General features: G+C 43.4%; 1 protein-coding gene and 1 long non-coding RNA gene across 7 annotated transcripts in view; one reads left to right on the top strand and one right to left on the bottom strand.

The window, feature by feature from the left end:
• Positions 1-8,912, bottom strand: part of LOC309662706 — a 72,144-nt gene extending 63,232 nt beyond the window's left edge. Inside the window, exon 1 of the long non-coding RNA XR_014264901.1 lies at positions 8,839-8,912. This is a non-coding gene — a long non-coding RNA (uncharacterized lncRNA). The remainder of the gene's footprint in view (positions 1-8,838) is intronic.
• ARHGEF4 (Rho guanine nucleotide exchange factor 4) overlaps positions 1-19,402 on the top strand; it is a 270,049-nt gene that overhangs the window by 174,189 nt on the left and 76,458 nt on the right. For 2 of the 6 annotated variants that reach the window (XM_082465664.1, XM_082465666.1), the window contains exon 5: positions 1,505-1,585. The exons of 3 other annotated variants lie outside the window; for them this stretch is intronic. In XM_082465664.1, coding sequence (XP_082321790.1) covers positions 1,505-1,585 — 81 coding nt within the window. Of the gene's footprint in view, positions 1-1,504; positions 1,586-8,788; positions 9,083-19,402 lie in introns of those variants that run through there. One more of the 6 variants, XM_082465668.1, reaches the window with a different exon arrangement.

Genomic DNA, 19,402 nt, shown 5'->3' on the forward strand with positions numbered 1-19,402 from the left:
TAGGCGGCCATGGAGCACAGAGGATCAGGCCTGGGACCCCAGCAGGCTCCCCAGGGCCCAAGTGGGCAGGGGAAACACTAGCTGTGTTCCCCTCCAATCCTCTCAACCCCCGAGGGTCTCTCCCCATCCCTGTTGATACCCTCATGGTCAGTGGGCCTCTCCAGGTGTGGGAACCTTTCCTCTCCCCCAGCCAGCCCTCATGGGCACCAGTCCCATCCCACCTCCACTTCTCCTATCCCCTCACTCACCCCCACTTCCTACTCGGTTGCTTGGGGATTCCTCCCATCCTCTTGGGTGTCAAGGTCCCCCACCAGAGTCTGGTAGGTGCCCTCATTGTGATACAAACTCCATGTCCTCTTACTCCACCCCCTAGTGTCTTTTGTTTTAAAGTTTATTTTATCTGATATCAACAGAGCCACTCCAGCTTTCTTGTGGTTGCTGTTTACATGATATATCTTTTTTCCATCTTTTTACTTTCAAGTTATTTGTGTCTGAATCTAAAATGTGTCTCCTATAGACAACATATAGGTGGATCGTGCTTTTTATCCACCTGACACTCTGTCTTTTGATTGGATTGTTTAATTCATTTACATTTAGTGTTGTTATTGATATAGTTATATTTACATCTGCCATTTTACTTTTTATTTTCTATATTTTTGAGTACTTTTTAGTGGTTGCTCTAGGGTTTAACGTGCACATTTTAAAATTTATTTTATTGACGTATAGTTGATTTACAATGTTGTGTTAATTTCTACTGTACAGCAAAGTGGTTCAGTTATACATATGTATACACACAGTTATACATATGTATACACAGTTATACATATGTATACATCATATATATATTGAATATAGTTCCCTATATAGTAAGAACTTGTTGTTTATCATATACATCTTAACTTATTAGAATCAGCTTCAGATGTATATTAGCTTAATTCCAGCAACATATAGAAATATTATTCGTATATAGCTCTATTCCCTTTCTCCCTTTTGTGGTATTACTGTTATACATATATTACATCTATTAATGTTACAAACCCAACAATGCATTGTTAAAATTATTACTCTACCATCTGTCATTATTTTCCTAGCTATTACAGCTTTGCTCCCACCCACCTCCTTTGTGCTAGTATTAGCAGATATAGTCTAGATATTTTACATTTCTATATGTTGTAGGCCAAACAATACATTAGATACATATTATTTTATACAATTGGTTTTTAAATCAGTTAAGAGAAAAAAGGAGAAAAAACAGGAATTTATCTTTTATAATTACATAATTACCTTTGCTAGTGCTCTATTTTTGTTCATGTGTATTTGAATTACCATCTGGGGTCACTTGCTTTCAATCTGAAGAACTTAGGTATTTCTTGTAAGTTGGGTCTGCTAGCAACAAATTCTCTCCGAGTTTATCTGAGAAAGTCTATTCTGCCTTTGTTTTTGAAAGATAGCTTTGCTGGATATAGGACTCTTGATTAAGAGGCTTTTTGTTTTTTTCTTTCAGTACTTTTAATATTATCCCACCACCTCTGGCCTCCACAGCTTCTGCAGGGAAGTCAGCTGTTAATCTTTCTGGGGTTCCCTTGTAAGTTATATATCATTTTGCTCTTGCTGCTTTCAAGATTTTCTCCTTGTCTTTTGCTTTCAGCATATTTAAGATGATGTGTCTGTTTGTGGGTCTCTTTCCATTTATCCTACTTAGAATTTGTTGTGCTTCCTAGATATGTAAATTTTTGTTTCTCAGTAAATTTTGGAAGTTTTCAACTATTATTTCTTTGAATTTGTTTTTCTTCTTTCTCTCTCTTCTCTTTCTGCTACTCCCATTATACATATGTTGGTGCAGTTAATGGTGCTCCTCCACTTGCTCCTGGCTGGGAAAGGAGGTCTCTGTCTGGTAACCCCCTCCAGGAAATCCTTCCACCTAATGATAATGGTGCTGGGGGAGTGTTCCTTATTACTCTGAGGCTGTGTTCATTTTTTTTCATTATGTTCTTCAGTTTGCATAATCTCTATCAATCTCTTCAAGTATGCTGGTTCTTTTTTCCTGCCAATTCAAACCTACTGTTGAGACCCTCTAGTGAATTTTTTATTTTAGTTACTGTACTCTTCAACTCTAGAACTTCCATTTTCAAAAAATAATTACTATCTATCTATTGATGTTCTCTATTTGCTGCAACTTGTGTTAAAAAACAAAATTCAACTGAGTAAAACTGAAGATCTATTTGCCTTTATTCAATAATTCATGAATCGGACAGCATCCCACGTAGCAAGTAGAAACGTGCTCTGAGAAGCTGCACAAATTGCAAAGTTTTTATAGGTAGAAAGAGGGTATGACAAAGAAGTAAAAGAATAGATTGTTTCAGGCAAGGTTACATTCCCTTAGGGAAAGGCAGGGATCTTAGGGAGTTTACCTCACTAATACTAACCAGGAAATTCCAGACTGATTGGTTTAAAATCCACTCCTGGGAGAGGCTGAAACTGCAGTTAGGTCAGGTATTAAGTCTTACTGGGGCTTTTTTTTTTTTTTTTTAACAATTCTCCTTTGATCTCTGCCTGAGATATGTAATCAAAATTTAAGGCAGTAGCACCACTCTCAATTATACCACTCTATGGTTCTCACAACTTTCGTTGATCCTTGATTTTTGCTTTTGGTTTTTTTTTTTTTCTGAACATCTGTGGTATTCACGGGTCACGACTTCAGGTTCACATTTTTAAAGTAGGTCACTTCCATTTCTTTTTCAGTGTTCCAGTCTGAGGGAGATCATCTGCTTGGTGGCTAGTGACCACAAACATGCATTTAAAGCTTTTGAGAGGACACAACACACCAGAGAGGTTATTATGATTATTATAAGTAGGATAATTCCCAATGTTCATAAAGCATTTGGAGCTATGGTCCCCATGACCCAAACCAATCAAAATCAAATAAGTCCAAAAAAGACCCCATTGAAGGGTCTTTTTAAGCCAAATAGCTTGTTCAGTGATTTACGTGACTGAGCTTCAGCTTCCCCAGAAGTGTCAATCCAGGTGCAGCAGGTGGTGTAGGCCACAGCACAGACATCTCCTTGCTCAGCTTAAAGATAATCCAACTTTGGTTAGAGAGTATAAGGATCTTTGCCGGGCAGCCAGTATCTTAGCAACTGAATCTGCAGTGTCTCCAAGAATTAAGGAATGGTTTCTAAGCATACTCTCATTTGTGTTTACTTCCATGTAAGGGGTTAGTCAGGTTTTTAGCACAAATGGGAAGAGAATCGTCTAGTCTGAAATAAAAAGTTGTTCTAAATTCCAGAGGTTACTCCCTTTAGCAGTGGTCTGGGAGGTATGGGCGATGGCATTATCTTTCCAGGCCAATGCCAGAGTAAAGGAAAGAAAGGGAAGAAGGGAAGTATTAAGTCTTGATTCAGCATCTTGGGTGGAAGCAGATTTCATCGATGCTGACATATTTTACAACAGAGATAACCTGAATTTGACTAGTAAGCCCAGGTAGAATAAAAGTTGTTTATCTGCATTATAGTCAATGTTGGTAACTCTAAAAACATGTCTGTTTTAATTAAGCCAACGAACTTAAACTAGCTTTAATACTGAATATTTTCTCGGACCACATGAACCTGAAAAGCATGCGGGTTAGTTTATATTTCTGAGAGTTTTTAGAATAACCAACCCTTAATTTATATAAGTTCTTGTTTGTTTTTAAGGCAACGGAATAGAGCTCTTTTACAAATTAATTTTAGTAATATCATCCAGAGGTAGGAAATAACACACATCAACCACACATGTATATAGAAACAGGAACATATTATACAAATGCAAACAGAGACCTCATAGCTTCGTTTTAAAATTTTAGTTACAAGACAGGTATGATGATGTGAAAATTACTATTATAAAAGAACAGTTGGAATAAGTTAAGTTCTTCTGTTCAGATAGCTAAAGCTTTTTCTGCTAATATTTATGGAGAAGACACATGATTTTTCATTTGTCTAAATTCAAATGACCTTTCCCCCTTTTATTCTCCTGACTAGAATTACCTCTCTGAAGATTGTACTTTAAAGAAATGGCCTAGATAAGAGTTAATATTTACAGCTCAAAGGCACAGGAAAATAATGCAGGTTCCTCCAAGGACTTTGGTTTCCTAAGGCCAATATTGAAAAGCTTTTTGAGATGAATAAGGGAGGTTTGAGGATTGGTTAACAAGGATTGGTGGTTTCTGGAAGCACACCTCTGATCCTGGAAGGACTAGACTTGTAAAACAAGGACAGCTGTTTTTAATTTCTCATAGAATTGTATTGCTGCCTAAATGATATCAAAGGACTGTCAGACCCATCCACCTGTGTTGGAATATTTTTCTTCCTCTCTCGGTACAATTAGCTTAGGGGAGAAGGCCTTAAGAAAAGTCCTAACAGGCTGGGAACACTGGCTTCCAATCTGGCCAAATTTTTGATCATAGAGTTATTAAATCCTTTCAAATATCTTGTCAGGTTTCAGCTGGAACAAAGAGTAAATATTTCTGGCCGTACTGAATTGGATTTAGGAGGTGTTCTTAAAGAGGGTGCAGAAGATATTATCCTCACAAGATCTTAGAGCCACTCCCAAAAACAGCCAAAAGGAAGACTTAGATAATGACAAACAGTTGTCCCTGGGAGAGAAAGAATCAATAACCAGTGTGTCTGGATTTGGACAGGAGGGGACATGAAATTTTACTTTCCTCTCTGGTCACTACTGACAGGGATTACCAGGATGAGCACTCAAATAAAAGAGGATAGAGGGGAGCAATAGAAATTACATCAGTCTTGGAAATTCCCTGGGGGTCCAGTGGTTAGGACTCTGTGCTCTCACTGCTGAGGGCCCGGGTTTGCTCCTGGTTAGGGAACTAAGATCCCACAAGCTTTGCAACGCGGCCCAAAAGAAAAAAAAAAAAAGAAAGAAGGAAATTATATCAGTCTTACTGTTTTTATCTTGTTTTGTTTTTAGATACCTCTTGAGTCTTTAATTTTTCATTAGCATTTTTCAATAAATATTTTAATGAAGCTACTTCGTAATTTTGAAGGCTTTTGGAGGCTTCTGCAAACCAATTAAAATAGGTTCTCCTCTTCTGTTTGTTTGATATGGGAACCCTTACTTTTTTTTATAGGCCATTAGGATTATATTTTATGATTTTTTTAACAGATATTAATGTGAGAGATATTGACAACTAGAATCCATGGCTAAAAGGGAAGTATATAAAGTGTTAGAATAATAGTCACATGGAAATCATATAGTATACTTTCTTAAATTGAAAAAAAGAAGTGAAAGACAAATGAAAGATGCAAGAGTTAAATTATATAATTGATATAAAATAATCTGTTATATTTTCTATCCTACACTTGATTATTTTTGTATGACTTTTAAAGATGCAGTCCTTCTAATAGTTTATAGTTGACTCTCACAGAATTTCTATGGGATGGAACTAATCATATTCCTTGCTACCTTCTCACTCCTTCCTTTGAAACCTATATTTAATATTCCATGGATATACAATTATATATTTTTTTATTTTTTATTTTTCCATTATGGTTTATTACAGGATATTGAATATCCTATGCTATACAGTAGAACCTTGTTGTTTATCTGTTTTATATATAGTAGTATGTATCTCCTAATCGCAAACTCCTAGTTTATCCCTACCCCACCCCCTTTACCCTTTGGTAACTGTAAGTTTGTTTTCTATGTCTGTGAGTCTGTTTCTGTTTTATAAGTTCATTATAAATATAATATAAATAAGTTCATTTGTGTCATATTTTAGATTCCACATATAAGTGATATACAGTATGTGTCTTTTTCTTTCTGATTTACTTCATTTAGTGTGATAATCTCTAGATCCATCCATGTTGCTGCAAATGGCATTATTTCATTCTTTTTCATGGCTGAGTAGTAGCCCACATACACAATGGAATACTTCCCATGGTGCGGGGGCCGGGGGCGGGGGTGGTGGCTAAATCTCACTGCACCAAATTGTGTCCCCTGAGACTCCCCGAACTTCGGGTAGTGAGTGTTAATTTCAGCTGCCATCACCACTGTGGTCTTAAGAAATATGGATCCCTTTTGCATACCAGAACTCAGTGAAGACACTCTACTCTTCCCTGCAGTACAGCTGAAACCAGGATAGCTGGTTCAAATAAGACTCTACTGAAAACTTAAAAGAGAAATGGACTCAGAGGAAGCATGGCGCATGGCTGGCTGACACAGGCTAGATCTGCCTGGGCTGCTGCTACCTAGAGGCACTCACCACTTGGGGTCACACAACACCTTCTCAAAGTCCTGACCCCAGAGAGCAGGAGTGCTCCCTTCTGCCTAGCTGGGCTCCTGCTCAGTTTCAGGTCCCTACTCATTCTTCCACAGGCACTCCCCGGGCACCTAGCCTGCAGCAGATGCTCTGCACACACTGGGGATACAGTGGTGGTACAGAGCCGCTGCCCTCACAGTGCATGGTCTATGGGAGGCAGCCAACAGATAACCAAGCCACTGACAGATGACAATAAGTGCTGGAAAGGAATAACTGAAGTCTCACTGAGGAGGCAACATTTACTGAGATCTGAAGTTTGGGGAGCCAATACCTTGAAAAACAAATAGAACATTCCAGGTAAAAAGAACAGTAAGTGCAAAGGCCCTGAGACAGGAAGGAGAGACAGCAAGACAGCCACCGTGGCTGGAATGGAAAGACCAAGGGAAAGGGAGCACTGACAGGAGGTGGAGAATAGGGCGGCCAACACACAGGGTCTTGCGGGTCTCGCTAACTGCGAGAGAAGTTTCTGAAGGGTTTGAATCAGTAGCAGGACATGGTATGATTTATATTTTAATTTAGAGCTCCCTCTCTGGCTGCTCTGTGGAACAAGTCAAGAGACTGACGCTGTCTTCCAAACACAGTATGGTAGTGGTGCAGTAAAGTGAAAGAAATGGACACCGTGGACACTTATTTTGGAGGGAGAACCCACAGACTTGCTGATGGATTGGGAGGGTGTCTCCTGATCTGTGACTCATCCCCCAACAGCAGTTCTTCCTACCCCCAAGGGCTAGGTTCACAGGCCTCAACAGGACAACCGGACAAGAACACAGACGGTGACTCTCCTTGCTGAAAGCCTGCACTCAGGAGCAAGGGGGTGTCAGAGGACAGCTGTTCTTCCCAAGGACAGCGAAGAATGGAGGCATGGGTGGGAAGTGTGCATACCAGGTAAGGAATGGTCAGGAAGGATCCCCAGAGGAGTAAGCTGAGGGGGGCCTTCAAGGTGCAGATTTGGCTGAGTCACCCTGCAATGCCCATCAACTGAACCTCCAACACACTAGTATTGCCTTATGCTTGTACAGAGCTTTGTACTTTGTACATAAACGCTGGCATGCCATTGTCCCAGCCCCCTGAGATGTTATGAGGAGATAGCACAGGGCCTGCAAGAAGAGGAGATGATATTGAGGCAGGGTCCCTTATGATGCAGAGCTAGGAGCACACATGGCTTAGGGAAGGAGACGGGCTACAGGAACTGGACCCCAAATGGAGGGAAGAGGAGAGAATGACCACTGTTCCAGCATCCATCCTACAGCAGCTGGTGTGCTGGGGCGTGGCAAGGACCTCTCATTTCATCCTCACCATCGTTAATATGTCTGCTACTTTACAACCAGCTCCCGAGGGCTTGGAGGAGTGGTGAGGCTGGGGGTGGGGATGATCAGCAGCCCTGCTTAGCCCTTGTCAGTCCTCACTGGGACTTCCTCTCACACTGCTCACTGATGATCGCGCTTGTTTGGAGCAGGGGCGGTACCTCACCCTCCCTCTAGGCACACTCCAAGAACCTACAGAATGCTCACGGGTGTCTGGGAGCGTCGGAGCAAAAGGCAACTCTCTTCCCTAATCCCTGCCCCCCTCCCCCGCATCGACAACAAAATTCGAAAAACCCTAGAATCCTTGGAGCTACGTCAAGGCTCCCATTTTCGATCGTGCCTGTCACTGGACTTTCCCAGACACTTCCTAAAATCATTTGGCGTGGACCGTGCCTCTACTTTTGATGGCTTCTTAATCTGCAGAGCACCGCCGGCATACTCCTGCTGGCCGGCTGTCCCGAGGTTCGCGGGTGCCGAGTGTTCCCAGCGCACAGCCCCCGAGGCAGGCCCGGGGAGGAGGGGCGCGTCCCGACCAAGCGCGCTCCCCGACCCGGCTCGCGGGGCTGAGCGTGACCTCCCGCCTACACTCCTGCCCCAGATGGGCAAGGACGCGCAGTCTGAGCTGGGTCCTAGAGGGAAAAAGCGAGCGCCCGCCGGTTCTACTCACCGCCGTGGCTGCGGGGGGCCGGCTGCCTCCCTCCGAGGATGCGCCCGTCCTAACATACGCGCGCCAAGAACGGCGGCAGGGCGCGGCCCTGCGGGCACCGAGAGCTGCCCGGGGCCCCGCGCGCCGCGCCTGCCGCCACCGCCCCAGGTCTGCGTGCGCGCGTGCGTGAGCGCGTGCCGACCGGGCCCGCGACCCACACCGGGGTAGGCGCCGCGGCACAGCGCCCGCGGGGCGGCCGGGAACAGGCGGCGAGCGAAGGCGCCGCGCCCTGCCCGGTGGGCGCCTGGCCTCGCCCGAGCCACGCGCGCCCCGCGCCCGCTGAGGGTCCCCGCCGCCGCAGCCGCAGAGCCCGAGCGGTTGGCGGCGGCCGGGAGCCTCCTTAGCGGAGCCCCATGATGTCAGCTGGCCCGGAGCGGCGGCCGTGCGGCGGTGGGGATGGGGCCGAGGACGCCGCGCGGCCGTCTGCACGCCCCTCGCCCGGTCCGGGCCCCGGCTCGCTGGCCCCGTCGCCCGGCAGCCCCGCCGCCGCCGCGGCCCAGCCGCCCGCGAACCTGTGGCTGGAGCTCGGGCCCGCCTGCTCGAGGGCGCAGCAATGCCCGAGCGAGTCGAGCGGGCAGACGAGCGGGGACCTCGGCACCAGCAGCAGCAGCGGCGGCGGCAGTAGCGCCGGACTGTCCCCGGGCTCCGACTCGGACAGCAGCGGCGTGGTGTGCGGCGGCCGCGGCGGCAGCGGGGGCATGCGCGGCGCCCTGTCCCGCTCCTGGAGCCTGGAGAGCCTGCGCTCGGCCACCGCCGGTAAGGGCGCCGCCGCCGCCCCGCGCGCCGCCGCTCCCTGCGTCTGTCCGTCTCGAGCGCCTTCTCTCCATCCCTCTCGAGACGGCCTCTCCTTCTGTCCTTTCCTCCTGCACTTTTTCTGTTGCTTGTTGCCATCTTTTGGTTCCTGGCTTCCTATTGCTTTGCTCTTCCGATTCCTTCTCTCTTTCCGGGTTTTCTTCTGATTTCCCACCACCCCCGTCCCGTTTTCACCCACTTCTACCTGTTACAGCCGAGCCCTAGTCGGCCCCTCCCCCCTTGTAGCCGGGCGCGTCCTCAACTGGGAAACTGAGTGTTTACGGTGAGAACAGAATGTGGTCCCTTGATGCGCCGTTTCCCTTCCCCAGACTGTTCTTGACCGATGGCACAGGTCTGGCTTTCCGAACTGCAGCTCCTTGAGTTCTGTAAATCAGAGGAGGAAGGAGAGGGCTCACTGGCCAAGGGTGGACCGGATTCAGTGTGTTTGGTCCTGACTCTAGGACTGAGGCAGGCTCCCTGCCAGAGGAGGGGCTCTAGAGGTCCCTTCAGAGGGACCCTCTGAGACAGTGCGGTTTCCCTGAGATGGGATTGCTCTGATGTCCCCTGGCACTGTGTGCCCCCCTTAGTGCTCCCTTTCTGCCCCAGGGACCGAATTCTGGGTGCAGATTGATAAGAAGACTTTGACCCTAAATATTAATTAAGCAAGGACGCCCAGAGTGGTGACCCTTGATTAGTTGCTAAACTGCAATCTTTATATTTTACTTCTTGGAAACCTTCAAGTTATTTTTGAGCCCCTGTAGTGAGAGCTGTAAAGGAAGACAGGTGCTGCCTGGGAATCAGGGAGGTAGTTCACCCATTATGCTTCTGGTTGGGGGTGGGGATGCAGCCTGTGAAAGCCGTAGAGCCCCAGGTAGGCAGTGGAGGTGAGGGTCTGCATGTGCCCGGGTCAGAGCAGCAAAGCCAGGGAGGAGCAGGGGGGCCATGCAGGCAGCAGGGTTGTCTCGTCGCATTCCGTCCGCTGTAGTTGTCCTGTCCCCGCCCGCACCTCTCCAGGATGGAGCACAGGCCAGGTTGAGGAGGAGCAGAGGTCAGCTCTGTGGGTGTAAGAGTACCAGGAATGGCAGATAAAGGGTTTGGACTCTGCCGTAAAGTCCGTGGGTTTGGAAGAGGAAAGTGAAGCATGCCCAGACCCCTGCATTGAGCACTCCATGACCCTCATTTGTCCTGTCTCAAAACAAACACGTGAAACTCAGAAAAGTTGAGTGACCCAGCTGTTGGTGTATCCTCCAACTAAAAGTTTTACAGAATTCTGCCTCTCTGACTCCTTCCCATCCCAGTTCCCTTGAAACTTGCCTTTCCCTCCTCTCTGGGGTGCTTAAATAGCCCCTAATTCGAGAAAACCGAACTAGATAATAGCGAAGGGGGACTTCAAGCAAACTGGCAGAGGAACCTTCCTTCTCTTTGCCTAAATGACTTGCCTTCCACTTCTAGAGTCGGAGGGCATACCTGCTCCACGTCAGCACTGGCAAACCGGTTCAAAGAGGCTGTGGGAGGTGGCCGTGGTGCCTCCCTGGACTGCCTTGCCATTTCTTCCTCCTGCCCCGGGGCAGGGGTAAGGCAGATAAATATGGCAGAGGCCTGGGTTTATTAGACACCCCTGCGATCCAGGGACTCTCCAGACCAGACTGGGGGGACTGAGGCAGCGTGGATGGGTTTGAGAGATAGCAGCTATATGTGCATGAACGTGTGGGGTGGGTGTGTATGTCGGTGGGGTGGGAGTGAGGGCAGGCAAGGTGAAAGCTAAGGCCCAGAAGGCTTCTCCTTGAGGGGCTCAGAGCTGCCCTTGCAGTGGCAGGGCAGGGTTTAAAGCAACATGATGTTGGAAGAGTTGACATGAGAACCCTCAGACCTCGACTTTCTGCCTTTTTCTGGGAGGCTCTGCATGGGTAGTGTGGTATGAGGGTATGAAGGTATGAAAGGGTGCATGAACCCTGTACCCTTGAGGTATGAAAGGATACATGAACCCTGTACCCTTGAGGTATGAAAGGGTACATGAACCCTGTACCCTTGAGGTATGAAAGGGTACATGAACCCTGTACCCTTGAGGTATGAAAGGGTACATGAACCCTGTACCCTTGAGGTATGAAAGGGTACATGAACCCTGTACAGCTGTGTGAGTGCATGGAGCCATCTCTCAACTGAATTCCTGGAGAGAATTAAGTCCTGATGTCCTGAGACCCCCATTATATGCAATGAGTGAATTCTCTTCTCTTCTTCTGGAATGGTACTAGCTATTTGCCATCCTTGGGAGGAACTGAGAAAATAAGCATTCAAATAATTTTCTTTGGATTTGTGGTTCAGTTGAGGAAGTCTTGTTGGAAAGGCTGCCATAGAGGAGGACCTGATAGGAAGAAGAAAGGGAAGGTACATTTGTCGAGCATCTTCTGTATATGCCAGGTGTGAGTCTCCATGTTACTTCATTAACCACATAAAAATCCACTGCTATCCTACAATCCAGATATGAAAACAGGCTCAGAGAGATGCAGTAACTTACCCAAGGTTGCCCAGCTAGGTCATGTCTGACTAGACCTTCAGGCCTGAATTGGTGTGACTTATCGGGGGGCTGTTTGCTGGGTTTGGAGTGGAAGCTGGGCCAGGCCCAGCAGGGAAAGGCAGCATACTGGGGGCGTTCACACATTGAAGTAATGTCTTAGCTACTTGCATGGTCACTGTTGTCTTTATTCAACAGACAGGGCTTTTTTTCTGGGTCCCAGGTACCCCGTTTTCAAAATGAGGACATTGAAATCTAAGGTCTGACCTCTTTTCTAATCAACTCTAGAATTCCATAATCCTAGTCAGGGCTGTTGAATTAAGGTGGGTTCCCAATAGTGAGTTGGCATTTATTTCATATTGTATTTCTGTTTGACTGGTCTGTGGCTCTAAGACAAAACATATGTGTGTTGAATTGAGCTGTGTTTGCCTCTTAAGGAAGATTAAGAATTACCAGTAAAAGATCCTTAGCAAAACTTAATTATTGTTGTTGTGATTTTTGTGATGAAGTGTATTGCTAAACATTTTAAAAGCTGTCAGCAAGAGCCAGAAAGGTTAGTACTTGAGGCTGGAATTACAGCTAACCTGCCGGGCAGAACATTAGCCAGGAAATCCAGCAGAGAACTGTAGGTAGACGCTCCTTGTTTCCAAAGACTTTTTGTTTTGTTTGTTTGTTTGTTTGTTTGTTTTATTTTTGATTGCTTTGGGTCTTCGTTGCTGGGCGCAGGCTTTTCTCTAGTTGTGGCTAGCAATGGCTACTCTTTGTTGTGGTGCACGGGCTTCTCTTGTCACGGAGCACGGGCTCTAGGCGCGTGGGCTTCAGTAGTTGTGGCTCGCGGGCTATAGAGCACAGGCTCAGTAGTTGTGGTGCACGGGCTTAGTTGCTCCACAGCATGTGGGATCTTCCCAGACCAGGGATCAAACCCGTGTCCCCTGCATTGGCAGGCGGATTCTTAACCACTGAGCCACCAGGGAAGTCCCTCAAAGACCTTTTGAATTTTAAATATCCAGTCTTGGCATTTTCCACTGAAATGTCACTTACCCTGGTTTGGAGAAGGCTTTCCTTAAAGGCAGATTCTGGAAATAAAATGTAGTTGACAGAGTGGAATTTCCATAGCCCTTTTTTCTGCTCAGTGTTCTCTTCTCCCCCTAAGTGCCTGTAGCCTCCATAGCCCTCAGCTATGCTATCACGCTGCTGTTGCTTGGCTAAGGCTTTTTAAATTCCTATTCTGGATGTGTTGTCTCACAGGCTTAATTCTCAGTTCACGCTTCTGGGGTTGACGGTTCTCACTGCCCGTGCTGACAGTTGTCACTACCTGACAGTTCTCACTACGTGGTCAGTGTCATATGATTTCTTGGGAGAGAACCCATGCTACATCCACATTCCTCTGCAAGCCCTGGAGATGTTTTTCTGGCTCAGAAGGGAATCAGACTCATGAGAAGGCTGTGCCTCTCTTGCAATCAGACATTTATTTAACACATCAGGTTCCAGGCACAGCGCTAGGCACTAGAGATGGCAGACAAATTGTACAAGGTTATTGCCCTTAAAGGAATCACAGCACAGAGAGAGACAGGCAGCGTCAATTCATTATGATAAGTGCTCTGATAGAAGTAAACCCAATGGGATGATGTTCCAGAACCACTCTCAGTAGATAATTCTCTAGAAGGATTCACAGAGCTCAGAAAAGTGGTCATACTTGTAGTTCCAATATATTACAGTGAAAGGATTCAAATTAAAATCTAGGCAAAAGGTGCATAGGACAGAGTCCAGGGGAAAGCAGGCACAAGCTTCCAGGTGTCCCCTTTCATGGAATCCCATGGACCATGCTCAATTCTCCCAGCAACATGGCGAGAACATGTAGGAAGTATTGCCAACCAGGGAAGTTCACCCAAGCCTTGAGGTCCAGGGTTTTTATTGGCGGTCAGTTACTTAGGCATGCAGCATCCACAACTGACCTTAGTTACTTAGTCTCCAGTCTCCACAGAGGCCACTAATATAGTGTAGCTCAAGGGGCCCAGCATAAGTCATATTAGCATAAACTACCTGTCACGTCCCAAGGCCCCAGGTATGCAGAGACACTGTTAGTGGGCAGGATATTTTAAGGACTTAAAGTCGATCTCCCAGGAGCCAGTCCTTTCTTCCGAATATGCAAGGCTTGAACATCTTTGTCTTTACTGCACAGTTAAGGAAGCTCAGAAGAGGGGTGCCAGGCCCAACCTATCATGGGGGGCAGGGACAGGGAAGAAGTGGTTCAGAGAAACACATCAGCAGGAGGTGTTGCCTGAGCCTTAATGCCTGCAGGTTTGTTGTGATGAGGAGTAGAAAGAGCTTTGGGGAGAGACGGCTAACATAAACAAATGCTGAAAAATGTATGAAGAAAGGGAACCTGTGCTGACTGAGCATCTGTGCTAGGTGCCATGCCGGGTGCTTTAAATATGCAGGAATTGCGTATAGTATGGAATGAGGAGCATAGCAAGAGATACGTCTGCAGACAGGAAGACCGGACTGTGGCTGCATGCTAGAAAATGTGGACTAACAATTCTAGGACCCATGGAAAGGTTTCAGGCAGAAGGTTGATGTGGCCAAATTGCTTACATACTTTTTTTCCTTCTTTCTTTATTTTTCTTAAAGTTATACACAGTAAAAATTACTCTCTTTGGTGTATAGTTCTAAGAGTTTTGACAAATTTAAGCAGCCGTGTAACGACCACCATAATCAAAATATAGAAGTTTCATCACTCCAAAAAATTAAAGCTGCCCCTTTGTAGTCAACCCTTTTCCCCACCTCCAATCCCTGACTAGTCTGTTCTCCATCCAAATGGATTTGCCTATTCCAGAATGTCATATAAATGGAATTATATCATGTTGTCTTTTTAGTCTGGCTTCTTTCACCTTACATAATGCATTTGAGGTTCATCTATGTTTTTGCATATATCAATAGTTGGTTTTCTCCTTTTAATTGCTGAATAGTATTCCACTGGATAGATGTTCCACAGTTTGCTTATTAGTTCGCTAACTGACATTTGAGTTGTTTCCAGTTTTTGTCTATTACAAATAAAACTTCTGTGAACATTAGTGTATGAGTCTTTGTATGGACCTAAGTTTTGTTTCTCTTGGGTAAGTACCTAGGAGTGAATTGTTGGGTCATTTGGTAAATGAATGTTTAACTTTATAAGAAACTACCGAACTTTTTTTCAAAGTAGCTGCATTCTCACCTTCAAAGTATGCCGGTTGCCATTGCTCTGTATCCTTGTCTGTGCTTAGTATTGCCAATTTTTTAAGCCATTCTATTAGGTGTATAATATCTCATTTGGTTTTAATTTGTAGTTCCCTAATGACTATTGATGTTGAACATCTTTCATATACTTATTTGCCATATTTATATCTTCTTTGGTGAAGTGCCTGAATCTTTTGCCTAGTTTTTATTGGGTTATTTTCTTATTATTGCGTTTTGAGAGTTCTTTATACTATATTCTGAGTAGAAGTACTTTGTCAGATATACGATTTGCAAACATTGTTTCCAGTCTCTGGCTTGTATTTTAATTCTCTAATAGTGTCTTTTGCAGGGCAAAAATTGTAATTTCAATGGAATCTAATTTATAGTTTTTCTTTTACGGATCATACTTTTAGTGCTATAGTCAAAAAATCTTTACTGAACCTAAGGACACAAAGAGTTTCTCCTGTGTTTTCTTTAGGAAGGTTTTATAGTTTTACATTTTATACTTAGATCTTTGATCCATTTTGAGTTAATTTTTATAAGATTTGAGATGAGGGTGAAAGTTCTTTTCTTGCATTTGCATTTTCAAATGTTGTAGCACCATTTAGTTAAAAGACTTCTTTCTCCACTGAATTGCCTTTATACCTTTGCCAAAACCCAGCTATCTATGTTTGTTTCTGGACTCCCTGTTCTTTTCCACTGATCTAAGGGTCTGTCCTTTTACCCATACCACATGGTCTTGATTATTGTAGCTTTATAGTATGCCTTAAAATCAGGTATGTGAATCATCTAATTCTGTTCTTCTTTTTCAATATTGCTTTAGTTATTCTAATTTTTTTTGCCTTTCCTTGTACATTTTAGAATCAGATTGTCAATATCTACAAAATATCCTCCTGCAGTTTTGATGTGGGTTGTGTTGAATCTATAGATCAATTTGAGGAGAATTGAAATCTTGACAATATGGAGTCTTCCAGTTTATGAACATTGTACATCTGTGGCTAGGAAGCCAAGCCAATAATTCCCCACTAGATCTCACCTGCAGCACCTATACATTTGGGTGAATTCCTGCCTTCTAAATATTTCCAAAATATCCTAAAGCTCCTGAGCCTGCCAGAAAGTGACTTTCCTTACTGACCTGTAAGGCTGGGAACCCAATTAGCCTGACATCAGGCCACTTTTTCCAAGAGGGCTTTGTGAACATTGGCTCCATGAAGTCAACCTTAGCTCCTTACAAGTGTCTGGTTATATTTGACTAAACTAGTATCATTCCCAAATATGACATTCCAGGCAAGGGTTTGGTTGCATAGCCAATGTTCCAAGTATTCCTCTTGTTAACAAGGAGGACAGATTCTCACCGAACCTACGCAAATAATTATATTGCTCTGAAAATAAGAATACTTAGTAAGAGTTTTTAAATTCTGTAGGGGTCAGATAGGGAGAAAAAGATATCATTTACAGATGTTTCATTTAACTTTACAAAGTGTAGTCTACTAAATGGCAATTTATGAGTTAAAGATAACGTAAGAACAAAAGGGGGTTCTTGTATATCCAAGAAATAGAACATTAAAATGAAAGATCTGATGAGAATTCATAATAAGAATAATGTAATGGATGAGGAAATTTGGTTGTTTCTGCAGTATACAAAACAAGATAATGAAGTCAATCAAAAAAATTTAGACATCATAATTATAAACATAATGATTAACCCTATTCTCAAAGAAAGCCGTTAACGTTAAATCTAACTTGTTAAAATGGATGAACATTTGCAGGGGAATCTGTACGGAGGATGCATCTTGACAGAGGAAAAAATCTTCAGATATAACATATAATAATTCTGACAAAGTTATATTATGAATATGCCAAGTATACAGTTAGAATATACCAAAAATATATATAGAGAGAGTCAATAAGTCTGGAGCAGGTCTGTATATTAACATCTGTATATTGATAAACATCTGTAGATTAATAAAATCCCATAAGTAAGTGATATGAATCCCTTACAAGATGCTAGATTTAAAGAAGTACAGTTGCAACCAAGTTAACATTTTAAAAATACAGTTGACCTTTGAACAATGTCGGGGTTAATCCACATATAGTTTACAGTCAGCCCTCTGTATACGTGGTTCCTCTGCATCTGCAGATTCAACCATCCATGGACCATGTAGTAGGTAGGACCATGTAGTCCTGTAGTATTTACTACTGAAAAAAATCCATGTATAAGTGGACCTGCACAGTTCAAATCTGTGTTATTCAACTGTAAATGAAATTATGACTGATAACACTATACTGTTGTATGATATCAGGAAAAGTGGCACCAGGATTCCAATGAATAGAAACACATGGACAGCAAGGACATTGGCAATTCTCTAGGGACTTTCCATACAGTATACAGTGTCTGAAATATTTATATTATTAGTATTTTACCCATTCAAAATTTTTTTTAATATTTGTTTATTTGGTTGTACCAGGTCTTAGTTGTGGCTCGCCGGCTCCTTAGTTGTGGCATGCAAACTCTTAGTTGTGGCATGCAAACTCTTAGTTGTGGCATGCAAACTCTTAGTTGTGGCATGCATGTGGGATCTAGTTCCCTGACCAGGGATCGAACTCGGGTCCCCTGCATTGGGAGCTGCGCCACCAGGGAAGTCCCTACCCATTCAAATTTAACCTAGGGAAAGCTATGCAACTCTTCTGACTTGACAACTCTTCCCATTTGACTCATCAGTATCAAATATACCTAAATATATCTAGCACTTGTCTTTCTTATAAGGTGAGAGAACAAATGCTTTATGATTTTCCAGGGGCCCTCTGGGAAATCACAAAGACAGTTATAGGTACAAAAAGTCATCATTTAGGATTTAATTTTGGAAAGGCAAAATATCAAAAAATTTTCAGAAGATTTGAACACTGATTAAGATAGGGTTGTGGGTTACTGAGAACAATACTTGGCTAACTATTTAATAAAATATTTCTAAAATAAGCATGATTGTAAAGAACCTTAGCTCTTTCCTAACTAAGAAACTTTTGTTTCCTTAAATAATCAAGGGCATAACAAAGTCAACAAAGCACAAGGAATGATTTTGATAATACACAGAATCTCCACTATGTAAGCAGATTACACAGAAAGCAATGAATAACCTTTTACAACCTCTTATTAAGAGCAAACCAGGGCTTCCCTGGTAGCTCAGTGGTTAAGAATCCGCCTGCCAATGCAGGGGACACAGGTTCAAGCCCTGGTCCAGGAAGATCCCACATGCTGCGAAGCAACGAAGCCCATGCACCACAACTACTGAGCCTGTGCTCTAGAGCCCTCAAACCACAACTACTGAGCCCACGCGCCACAACTACTGAAGCCCGTGCACCTACAGCCCGTGCTCCACAATGGGAGAAGCCACCACAATGAGAGGCCCGTGCACCACAACGAAGAGTAGCCCCCACTCGCCGCAATTAGAGAAAGCCTGCACGCAGCAACAAAGACCCAACGCAGCCAAAAATAAATTAAAAAAAAAAAAAAAAAGAGCAGACCGATAGGAAATTCCCTGGCAGTCCAGTGGTTAGGAGCCCGTGCTTCCACTGCGGGGGCCCCGGGTTCGATCGCTGGTCAGAGAACCAAGATCCTGCAGGCCAAAAAACCAAAAAAGAGCAGACCAATAATCTAAGAAAATTTTGTCATTTTAACAGACAGAAAATCAAATTCTTTTTTTTATCGGTATAGTATTTGATACTAAAGTTCCTTTTGAAAATCTTATTTAAAAACCCATCAACTCTTAGCTTTGACCATGACGTAGAATTCCCTTACAACTTTCTGTATCTGTTTACATCCCTTATAGCACAGCTTCCTGAAGTGAAAAAATAAACATACTGATTAACAGACCCAACTATATATAGTCTCTCTGTAGCATATAAAATAAAAAGCAAGAGTACGTAAACTTAAGTTATATTTAGTAATCAATGATACAGTAGTCTATTTTATTGAAATGATCTAGATATCTATTGAATATCTATCAGTTAAGTTACTTAAAGCTCTTAGAAATTATCTTCAAGCTGACGTACTTCCTATTGAAACTTTATAGGGATAATGATTCAGTTTGGTTAAATACAAATGTACATTTTTTTATAATCTTAAACACTTAGTATAAGTAATGCTACCTTATACAATCAGTAAGCCCATATAAGTTTAGGAAGAACATACCCAAGCAAAATTAAAATCTACACATATATTATTTAACACTGATAATTATTTAACACAAAGAAGACATAGCTCTATTTATTAAACCAAATATTAAGCTAGTCTTATTTGTGAAAGATTTACCTAAATTATGTGAACTTGAATACTTGAAATGTTTCTGAGTTAGTTTCTATGAGAATAATTCTGGTTTTTCACATTGAAAATATTTGAGATTCAGTTTTCTTAACTTCTGGTAATTTTAGGAATATTCAATTTATATAAACGTTTATTTCTAAGCCAATCAGAATAGAGCTTCTTTAAGAGATTTTTATAATCTTATTTGGTAATATTATCTAGAGTTAGGAAAATATTACGCATGCACACAGTGAGA

Source organism: Balaenoptera physalus, assembly GCF_965194825.1.
Source record: "Balaenoptera physalus genome assembly, chromosome: 6".
Taxonomy (NCBI): Eukaryota; Metazoa; Chordata; class Mammalia; order Artiodactyla; family Balaenopteridae; genus Balaenoptera; species Balaenoptera physalus.